Source organism: Pteropus vampyrus, unplaced genomic scaffold (assembly GCF_000151845.1).
Source record: "Pteropus vampyrus isolate Shadow unplaced genomic scaffold, Pvam_2.0 Scaffold121, whole genome shotgun sequence".
NCBI lineage: Eukaryota > Metazoa > Chordata > Mammalia > Chiroptera > Pteropodidae > Pteropus > Pteropus vampyrus.
In genome coordinates this window covers 1,496,826-1,508,772 of record NW_011888902.1, presented here as the reverse complement: position 1 = coordinate 1,508,772, position 11,947 = coordinate 1,496,826, and the positions used below count along the sequence as shown (strand labels likewise).

The following is an 11,947-nucleotide window of genomic DNA, read 5'->3' as shown; positions in this document are numbered from 1 at the left end:
TCACACGAGGTTTTTATTAATAGAAAGCTACTGAGCAAAAATGGGAGCTTTTTTCTTTATGATTACTGAATTAACATTGCCTAATGTTACATTACTAGTGTAAAGTTTCAACTTCTTAATTGCTATTTTAAGTTTTGGATATAAAACTGCTTCTACCAAAACATAAGTGCAACGATATAGAAATCTATAAAACTGCTTTGCTTTTACTATGTTTCCAGGATTGTATCTTCATAAACCATTATATGTTAATGCCATTTTTAAAATTTTTTAAAGATTTTTGAATTGTCTTTCTTTGTATTTCCCTGCAAAGTCATTTCACCAAAACCTAAATATACACTTACTTTTGAGAAAAAGTTTGTGTATGTTTGAGTGTAATGAACCTTATGAAAATACTTATTTTTAATGTAAATGTCATTTACTTGTTATGAACTGAGTAAGATAATCCACAATGATGGCATATAAAGATGTATAGATTTTGAATATAATCTAATTTTGTTGCAGGGAGATGAAATTATAAAGTTTTATTTACCATCTTATGCACATTTTGTTTATTTCTTTGGCATTTACTCTTATACAAGGCAGGTTTTTATGCATAGTAGATTTTATATAAACATGTGGACACAGCCTTATTTTCTTGAAGCTTGTGGTATTGCAAGCATCATAAATGAGTGATTTAGGAAGCCTTTGGTCAGCCAGCAGAGGCCACTCACAGCTTGCTACTAAAACTGGATGGCAAAGTGAAACTCTTCATTAATCACTATTGGCTATCATTCTGAACTGGTTTTTAGCTTCTTATTCAAAAAAAATATATCAGGGAGCAATATGAAAAAAAGTTGTTGTATTTGTTTCTTAATTATGTAGTGATTAATCTTTTATACGAAAGCATTTAGATTATTCATTATTAGTATATACCAGAAATGAGAATTTATGCACTTAAAATTAGAAGTATTATTATTCTAATAGGCCAGGCATTCTAAATCCTCAGTTATTAATTCGGACTTATTTTAACAAAGAAAGAAACTGTTTAAAGTGAAGATTTAAAATAATTACATTAAATTTTAGGTTAAAAACCTAACAATTGCGAATGTCATATATATACATATATGTATGTATATTTCTAAACCTTCATCGGTTTAGTATGATTTACATTTCGACAGTTCTTTTAGAGAAATATATGTGCTACTGTTACTTGAAAATGTACTGAAATGACTCCCAGATTACCTGAAGTCTGTCTTCATTCACTACTTCATGTGATGCTGGCAGCTAAAAGGTTAGCATTTTCCCTTTGACACACAGGATTTCTGCTAGGAAGGCTAATCCTCAGTTGAAGGAAAGCCTTGTGCTTCTCTGTGCTTTATTCCTTGTTTTTTTGTGTTTGTTGTTGTTGTCGTCGTTCTTTATAAAACCTTTCTTGTTTCAAGATATAATCTCACATTTATATTGATATCTGCTTTGAAGAAAAAAAATGGCCAAGTTCCCTAATTTTCCAGGTTCCTTCTCATAGTCTCATTAAGGAACGCTTACTCCTCTCTGGAACAGCGTTTAAGCGTTTTCCTGCGTAGGCTGTTATGACTAGTAGCGGAGCCATTTGTTCCTCTCATTAGTTATAAGATGTGCTGACAACCCTGTTTCAGCTGCCATGCACACTCCTGTCCATATTTAAAGTAGCCCCATAGATTTCCCCGAAGTTAAAACTGAGCACCATTGTGTCCTTGGGTGCCTAATTTTAGGCCGAAGATTTTCCAAGAGTGAAAGTAATTCCACGGGGGGATACGTTCCAAGCCCCCGACTGGATGCCTGAAACTACAGATGGTACCAGACCCTGTATATACTCTGTTTTCACCGATACATAGATACTTAGGGTAAAGTTTAATTTGTAAATTAGGCACAATAAGGGCTTAATAATAAAATATATCTTATTATATCGTACTCACCCTTCTTGCGATGATGTGGGATGACGTAAGGCCGACATGACAGAGGAAGGGAGGTGAGTGACGCCGGCGCCGGGATGTAACCTTAGGCTGCCACAAGGGTGACTGGAACACAAGCACTGCGGTCCCCTGACCGTCCACCTGATAACCTGGATTGCTACCAAGTGACTAACCCACAGGGCGGACGCGTCTATACAGTGGAGACGTTGGACAAAAGGGGAATTAGCAGCCACCCGGGGCAGGGAGGCCCAAAATTTATCACACTACTTAAAATGGCGGGAGATTCCATCACACTGCTCGAAAGGGCGCGAGATTTCATCCCAGTGCTCGAAAGGGCGCGAGATTTCATCACAGTGCTCGAAAGGGCGCGAGATTTCATCACAGTGCTCGAAAGGGCGCGAGATTTCATCACACTGCTCAGAATGGCGCGAGATTGAATTCATTACTGCTCAGGTCGGCGCACAATTTAAAACATATGAATTGTTAATTTCTAAAAAATGTTCCTGTAATATTTTTGGACCACAGTTGACTGTGGGTAACTGAAACTTGCAGAAAGCAAAACCACAGAAGAGCAGGGACTGCTTGCTGTATTCTAGATTCAGGCCAGCATTTCCTGTGGCAAGTCCTCCAGGACAGAAAACATTTGTTTTGATGTACTGTCTCTTTTGTGTCGTCCCCTGTAAGGGAAAAAGTACTAGGTCTTGAATAGCACAACTTAGGTTCAAATCTAGCTCTAGTTTAGTCTTCGTGACCCAAGACGTGTGCCCTTACCTCACTGAACGTTAGTTTTCTTCATCTAGTATTCGAGAATATTGTCTATTCACTCTAGCCATCTTGCCCGAGAAAACACCTTATAGGCAGGCAAGAGCTATAAAGAATAGGAGTGTCATTATCATTGCTGACAATAATAATTCCACTAATTATATTCTTGATGTATCCTGGGTGGTCATTGTCACATTTTTCTTTGTTGGTTTATTCATGCTTTTACATCCTTCCGAGGAGGATTAAAAATTGCTTAATAAAACATAATGGAACAATTTAGAGCCCTTAACCTTGACAACTAGATAAAAATCATGAGATTCACCCACTGTGTTATATCCACTACAATATAATTTAGATAACATAAAGGCTATAAATATAAGATGCTGCATAGATCCTAATAAGAGGTTTTTCCCCTTAAAGTCTTACCAGTATGAGCTCTGCTGATAAGAACTAGATTTTTGGTCAATATTGGTATATTAAAAGATATGAGAGGTGATGAGTACTTTGTGTATCTTTCTGTGACGTTATTAGATTTCATGAAATTCCAAACTTTGAGTCATATTTTTAGTTGGAAAACCAACTTATAGTGTATAAATTTAGTAAATTAGGAGGACTGATTTTGAAATCTCATGAAATTCAGTTGTCCTCAGAAATAGATTGATTGCCTGCCTTCCTGAGTATTCCTTTCTAGAGGACATTGTCTGAAGCTAAAACACCTGTTGGGTAAGGGCTTATAGTGACTTTTCTCGAGTATCTTAATCTTAACATCTTACCAGGCACACGTCAGACATTCCGCATGCACATGTTATTTTTTTAGTTTCTCGTAGCCATTCAAGAGGGTTTTTCCTAGAGCACTGTATAAATCCACATTTTACTTTAACAGCAATCTAGACAAATGAAGGTAAAATATAAATTACTACAAGAATTATTTACTGATACTTTTGTTTAAAAAAAAAAAAAACCTCGAAATCTTGGAATTAGAGAGACTCCTTCGGTTAAAACTTTATTATGACACCAAAAGGTAAATTAAGTGTGACAATGTCACTAAAATTATTCAACTCAATGGGAACCATATACCACTTACATAGTAAGTTGAAACGTAATTTTATATGCACAGTAGGTAACTAGTAAATATTCGTTGAATTGTATCAAGTAGAGTCGTTTCGGGTTTAGAACAAGGAGCAATTACTGCATAAGGACCTGGAGAGAAGGATCACATTGGAAAATAAGGATCAGATTAGCGAGGGCTTCGAATGCATTTCTCATTAGTTTTAATTTTATTTTCATTGTAGAGCTATGGATGGCTCTGGAACGAGAAAACTGACATGTGAAAAGCAGCGATTTAGAAAGTTTAATTTGGCAAGCTGGTTAAGATGGATTGGAGCAGGGAGAGATAAATTACATACAACTCCCTTCTCGGAGGTGATTTTTGTCGCCTTATTACTCTTAAATCAGATATCTACTTTGTTTTCCTTTAATCTTATAAATGCTATCCACTTATGCTACTTGAATTGTCACTTTTTTGTATTTGCTTTAAAAATAATTCTAAAGTAATTTTTACCTTTTTTTTGCATGTTGGTTTAAAAGTAATTCTGATGTTATTTTCCGATGTGCCATCCCCAAATAGATCGTGCCTTTTGTGAATTGCGACCATTCTGTAATATTATCTATGAGAATGGATGACACATGCAATATTTTATTCATTCTCTCAACTATCTTGTAACTGAATTTTTTCACCAATTTATAAAACTCAGGTGTCTTCATTTGAACTACTTTTGTGAATTTTTTTTATTCTGTATGGGGTTAAAAGATAAATATTTTGCCCATTCATTTTAACAGGTATTCATTAAAATCAATTACTGCAAAATATGTAGGATATTATTTTCTTAGGCTTGTTTTTTAATGAAGATAAATGCATAGAGTAGCAAGTGCAATAAGTTTCCTTCCACCTCTTTGCTTTCTTCCCTTTACTTCCTGCCCGCAGGGTTTAAAGTCCTATTTTTAAGCCTGTTTTTGTTGAGTTGTTTTCCTTAATATCTGTCACAAGCGTTTGACTGACACATTTGTCGGATGTACCAGGGGGCCTTCATCGCAGAGCCTACTACTTTAAAGGCTTGTTTCTTTCTTCAAAGAACTTGAGTCAAATTAATAATGGTCCTTACAGAAGCAGGAAACTTCTGAGTCTTGACAGACTGGTGGGGAGGCTCAGGCCATGTCTCCTCCTAGCCCGGAGGCCATGCAGGTTTGATTGACCGGTCCTCACGAAATTGAAAGGCTTTCTTCTGAATGGCAGCCCGCCACCATCAGTGTTTGTCCATGGGGGCACTGAAGCAGAATAGCATTTGGAAAGCAAATAAAATTTAACTGTATATGAGAGCAAAGTTGAAGGGGAATGGCTATCCTAGAGGGAGGGAAGGAAGGATGATGGCTTCTTGCAGTTACGTGGAGACATACCATTTTGTTAATTTACAGAAAGAATCTTAATCGTTGAGAATATGAGTTGAGTATTATCCTTATTGAACAACCTCTTTTCTAATCCTATAAGACCATTGTGTGTTCTATATCTTTACCTGATATGGGACATAATTTATTCAGCTATCTAATTGTGGAAGAATGGGGTGGGATGCGGTGGGTTTGGCAATAACAGAATGAAAATGAGGCATTAAACGAATTGTTGTGTTTATCTTTTGAGGAAAATCCTGAAATTGGTGTTAATAAATCAGTGATAGAAAGAATAAGAAATTACTTTTAATATATCTAATAAAATTGGGAAAAGAGATATTTTGTTATTGATATCATTTAGCTAAATTTCCCATATATTGCTACCTATGGACTTGATGGATTTTGATAGTGGTACTTGTACAGCTTTTAGTTAAATTTTTATCACTACTACATTCCTATTTTCCAAGGTTGATAACTTGATTGTAAGTAACAATAGCCAAAACTAAGGCCCATGTCGACTTTTAGCATTATAGTTTATTTCGCCATCTAAAAAGGCCAGCGGTTGACCTAAACGGTATGTTATCTACAGACCCTCCATTCCTTGCTACCCTTGAGTTTATTTTTTTAATTTAATAATTTGTGTAAGAAACATTAGTAATGAAAAGAAATATAACTACTTTATTCAGCCTTGCAGTCACTATTGATAGAATAATATTTAACAAATGAATCATAAGAATTCAGGACATATGGTGTGATGTCTGAGATTATTATCAGTAAATATTGGCTAATTATATAAATGATTATCTCCAGTGTTTTAACAGATAGCATGATTGGATTGTGGAGATACTGTTTCTTATGAAGAGCAGACTACCTGTTCCATACCTAATCTTTTGTGGAATAAAATCTATGTTTTCTAAAAAATAAACTTTGCCATGTTCATGTTTTGTTGGATATTTAAGGAGATAGGGTTTTCATTTGTGGTTTCTTTCGAAGACATTTTGGAATAACTGGAAGGCACATTTTTTTTTGGAGAGTAAAATAATCACCAAGCTTGATTATTTACTAGAAATTAACACTTTGGTATGACGTTGAAAATTTTTAGAAAGAATCGTGTAATAATGTTTCTTGACATTTCCTGATACTTGGAAGTATCCACTCATGATCAGTCACTAAACACATTTCGGTATGTCGGATACAGTGGCATGCCGTTACAGTGCTGCCTTCCACGGTCTGAATTCTGTCCCCTTCTTGCTCTCACACTTTCAGTAAGGGCGTCTAGTCCCTAAAAGTAGCACAAGGTTCCCTCCCATCGTAAGAATGTTTTACTCCCGAATCAGACCAGTGACTTTCTTTGGCCCTAAGAAGGTCATCATGCATGGGTCTCAGGGTTGCTTAATTTCATCTAAAAAATTCTAAATTATGCCTCTTTGCATATCTTTAAGAGTAAAACAAAAATTGACATGTAATAACAGTAAACGACGTTGGCCTCTATTTTTTTTTAAAAAAAAAAGGTCCATGTACTAGGTAAATATGTAAAGTCATTTAAATATCTACATTTGCAGCTGTAAATCTCTTCTGAGTGATTTGCAGCAATTGAATTGAGCTTATTGTTTTTATATATATGATTTCTGAGAAATAGATAGTATGATTATTTCTGACTAGATTGAAAGCTTACATTTGTATTGTGGTATAAATTAGTTATAAATTCTGTTTTATTGTATTCAGTTGCATTGTTTTCATCAGGCAATTTGTCACATGGGCGTATGTGAAATTTCTTCATTTATTAAATTTCAGATTATGTATTTCAAGTCAGAGCAAGACTTTAAACATTTTTCCATACGTATAGCTTCAGGTAAACAAGCAATTTTAGCCCTGAAAATAGCTTCTGCTTCTGTCAACACGTTGTTTATTCTTTCTTTGAGATAAAAAGTTCAGTTTTCTGATATTTGCACCAAGATAAAGTCAGTAAACAAGATTAATATAGTGTGGAAAAGGTTGTCTGCGGCCTTGGCAAAGGAAATAAGTTGCCTGTACGCAGAACACACTGTAAACCGAATAAAAGTGTCAGGTCCACCACGAGGTAATGTGATCGTGAACCCCTAACGAAGCGTGACATAGGCACAGCCAGGCACAGTAGGCTTTTCTCATCGCCACGGTGTAGAAAATGGATTACTGTATTCCAGCGATACCCGCCGGACTAGCATGAAAACCTTGTTTGGGGACGAATGCAGGATGTAGTCCTGGAGTCGAGCCACGTGTACCTGCAGTGCTCAAACCGTGCGATTATCCATGTCGTCATCTGTGCACAGTTGCAGTATTTGCATTTCTTGGAATTTCAGAGGATACACTGGCATCCTCGTTACCCAAGGGGTACAAGAAGAAATTCATTTTTGAAATGTTAGGTTTTTCCCCCTAGGCATTCTTCTGCCGTATCATGCCTTTTTGGATTCTGTTCTCTAAGTGGCATTCCTGTCGTTAGACAGAGATTTTACTTATATCATGACGGAGCATAACAAGACCTTTTGTTGTAAATTTATGTCCTGTTGATTGTGACGGTAGAGTGTGATGCTCTCTCTGTTCCCTTCGAGAGCCCTCTGTGAGATTAGGAAAGTTGTGAATTTATTTTAAATGGGAGCGGGTCAGATTATGAAAAAAAATGGAACTTTTAATTCTTTTCAGATTTTTAATTTTACTAAGAAATAGAGAATTAAAGTATTGTTCTTGTAGGTGAAATTACATTTTGTTCTCTGTAAATACACATTTAATTTCTAATGGGAAAACTATGAAAAAGGACTGGCGACTACTTCCTTGACTAAAGTTTTTGTCTGTGTTAAAATATGAGCATTATCATGCATGCTATTTATATTTAGGAATTAACTATAAATACATTGGTCCTTGGACATATCGTTCGCTCAGCACTAATCTTTTTTTTTTGGTGGGAGGGGGTTTGTTTTGTTTTTGCCCGTGATTAAATATATGCACAGTTGAACAGTATTTGGAAGGAAGAATTGGTGGTCTAGTTCTTAAGGAAGATTTTTTTTTCTAGCATAAAGTTACTTTTTAAATTGTCTTAAAATCCTAGCAGAGGAACTACAAGAGACTAAAAATACAGCATTCTTACTAGGAATTATATTATGCTTCGGGTCTGTGCAATCTTGGTTAGATTTTGAGAATCCGTAATCTTCATTTTAGAGCCGGTATCTTCGAATTCAAATGCCCCTGTTAATTCTCTGCCTTTTCAGAAACGCGTCTGTAACGTTTTGTTTTCATTCTCTTTTCAGGGGGCCACTCCTGGCCCCGTCAGTAACAAGAGGATGGTTCGCTTTTCCCCAGACTCTCATCACCACGAGTGAGTACAGGATGCACTAACTTCGTGTAACCTTGTCTGGGGCATTCTGCGTCTTTCTTTTGGGAAACTGGTAGCTATTGCTAGGAAGGGTGGTTTAATTTGTACTTATCTTAAGAGAGAGTAAATATCATATACCAATGACACTTGTGCAAGAACCATGTCTGTGAATCCCATGGCAGAAATTTAAATGGAGTTTTTTTCTTAAATGCAGTCATTATTTTATTTGTGGTAGAATTTGAAATTCATGCGTTATTGAAATTCATGTATTGTGTGACAGCATTTAAGTTTTCATTACATTAAGTTGCCTCAAGCTCTTCTACTTCATCCTTATGCCCTTCCTCCTCCAACTCTTTCTAAAGTACTAAAATGAAGAGTAAGTGACTTTTTCTCAGTCACTTCTCTACTCTCTGCTCCTGTCCATCGCGAGCTGACAGGACCAGAATTTATTTCCATTTAGCAACAAGAGGAAGAGACTCATTTACTACATAATTCCAAAAGCTAAGTAATTGAGCTTTGACTTTGGTGAATTACTGGGTAAATTTCTAGGAGCTAATTCTATTTCTAAATGCATCTTTGTTACAAGAGCTTAAATACATTATATATTTTGGCTCAATACCATATGTCTCCTGTGAAGTTGGTTGAACTTGAGAAAGGCCATAAAGTATGGAAAGATGTGAATTAATTAATTGAGGGAATTTTTTTCTGGCAAGGAATCCTATTAGGATCCATTGGATCCTATTTTTTAGTTCCTATCCTTAGCAAATATGAAACAATTTTTTTCAGATATAGCTTATTTTATATAGATTATTAACATAATGTAAAAATAATTTATATAACATAAAATGTTATTTAAATAGACGCCATTTTATATACTCATTTTAATAGATTACGATATCATATTCTTTGTTATTGTCCTATAAGAGGGCATCTCTCTTGTCCCTTAAACAGAAGGGGAGGGGGGAAGCAGAGTAAAGCATTTATTATCTCAGAATGACAACCAAAAGGCTCATATATTTTCATCTTTTCTAGTCTGATATAAAACAAAAACTCTAGCAAGTAGATTTTTTGGTAACGATTGCAAAAGCTCTGAGGGCAGACGAATACCGTCTCTTCATCACCGCTGTATGCCCAGGCCCGCAGTTGCTGATACGTAGGGAACTGCTACTGAGTGAATGAAGACATGAAGGTGTGAATTTAAAATGGGACAACCTGGAGAATGTCAGCGGAGGATTGCTGCTCACATTAGCAGGTGTGACCCTCACTGTATTCTCCTGACATCCCTGCCACACCGGCCTCTACAGAGGTTCTCAGTCCATTTAATCAGATTCTCTGGGGGAGGAACTCAGCCGTCACTATGTTTAGAGCTTCCTGGTTATCCCAGTGGGTTTGATTTTCATTCTCTCGACACTGAGGATTAAAACGAAGTCATTTGCTGACCTCACAGCCTGCATGCTGCTAGTTCAGTTTCTGCAGGATCTCACGCCGACCCCATCCTTTTCAACTTCCTCCTCCTCGTCTTTAATTAAAGCTCTGTTATCTTTTGCGTTTAGGAGCCTCGTGAGTTTTTCCGTCTGTTCTGTTTCAGTACATACGACCCAAGTCCCGCTCTGCTCCTTTCCTTTCCCTCCCGACAGCCTCCAGTATTGCCTCTTGCTTTTGGGGAGACCTCCTAAGTATATCATCGAACACCCTCCATCATCTGGCTCCGGCGACCTTTCTACCTTAGCCGTCGGTGCTCCCTCTTAACGCCCAGGGTCCAGCTATCTAGTCGGCCCCCGTTCCCTGAGTATAACCTCCGCTTCACTGCCTGCTGGAGCCTGGGACCTCGCTCGTGCATCCCTCCTGCCCTTATGTGCGAACATCCTATTTGCTCTTCGAGATTGATTAAAAACCACCAACTTATCAGGACGTGCTAGGCGAAAGCAGCAGAACCACTCTGAGAGAGTTCAGTGAGCAAGCGGCCGCTCTAACCAAATTTCTTTCATTGCCATTTACTAATCTGCGTGAACAAGGTTTCTGAGCATTCAAATCCATAAAAGTGAAAAATATGAATAGAATTGATGCTAGCAGTAATATCAGTGGATACACAAACTATTGGGGGAGAAAACGGTTATTTTAATGATGTCGTTCTAATTAAATTTTATTTTTTACGTTTAGTGTTATCAAAATATGTTATATTTATACTGGCTTAATTAGTTGATCTTATCAACTAACAGTTTTTATCAGCATTGACTGATAAACTTTTCCAAATGATTTTTTAACTCTAGTTTTATACTCGGAAATTTAAGAAAAGTATATATATATATGTGTGTGTGTATGTATATGCACACATGCAGAGGACTATATAATAGGGTTATTAATAAAAGGCTTTTGAGCATAAAAATAGTTTACATTAGGATGAACTTCTATGAGGCAGTGAACTAGAGAAAAGAGAAAAATAAATCCTGTAAAATTTTCAACTTTTAAAGAAGTACTTGTCTTTTTTTTTTTTAATATTAAATCACAGTGATATTTGGATTCCAACATATTTATTTGAAAGCATGGTTTATGGTTTTATTTTAAAAGCAATATATGTGATTGGTAGAAAGCCGATCCTTTGTAAATATTTCAATCGATTGTGAAAAAATTTAGATGTCTACATAAAATATGTGAGGATGTTTTCTTAACTATTTCAGACAGAGTGTCCTCAAAGATTGTTGAAAACCAATGTTGTATAACATGCTTTCAGAAAAAAAGCATTGCAAAAATCCTGCAAAGAATGGTTTAAACAAACAGCAGTTTAGTTTACTGACATAGCCATGAGTCTGGAAGTAGGTAGTTCCAAGGCTATGAAGAAGCAATAACAGTATCTGCCACAACCTTCTTTGAAGGAATCTTTGGCATTTTGCCCCAAATTCCCACCAGCAATTCTCCCTATCTTCTGTGTTGTCCCATCAGGCTTTTATTTCTACTCGATTATAGTATTTATCAAATCGCTCTCTACAACGTAATTATTATATGCATGTTTCATAACCCTCGATGGACCATGGATTTGCCGTGGTTAGAGACTTTCTCTTGTTGTTTAGGTTTCTTATAATAAACAGCACAGTGCTGCCTACGTGAATCACAGGCTCTGGGTTCAAGGTTATGGAGTTCCGCTGCCGGCTACTGATAGGAAGTCACGCCCCTTTCCGAGTGCCTGCTCAGTGCACAGCGGAAGTACAGACTAACTGTGGTTTTATTTAATCCTAACTGCAGTTTCCCTCACAGTTATTGTAATCTGGGACCTGTGAGAATGGCTAGAAATCGTCATTAAGTTCCTAAATATTTAGAAACCACTAATTGGATAGTAAGCGACAATGACTTTCATTCAGTTAATCATGATTCCTCTAAGTCAACGTTTGTTTCACTTTGGAAAATCACTCCAAAAACAGTCTCATACAGGAATACTTAAAATAATTTTACCTCATGGAATTCGAAACTT

At 36.4% G+C, this 11,947-nt stretch overlaps 1 protein-coding gene across 4 annotated transcripts in view; it reads left to right on the top strand.

The window, feature by feature from the left end:
• GPATCH2 (G-patch domain containing 2) overlaps positions 1 to 11,947 on the top strand; it is a 150,585-nt gene that overhangs the window by 84,636 nt on the left and 54,002 nt on the right. For all 4 annotated transcript variants that reach the window (XM_011366120.2, XM_011366122.2, XM_011366121.2 and 1 more), the window contains exon 6: positions 8,417 to 8,484. In XM_011366120.2, coding sequence (XP_011364422.1) covers positions 8,417 to 8,484 — 68 coding nt within the window. The remainder of the gene's footprint in view (positions 1 to 8,416; positions 8,485 to 11,947) is intronic.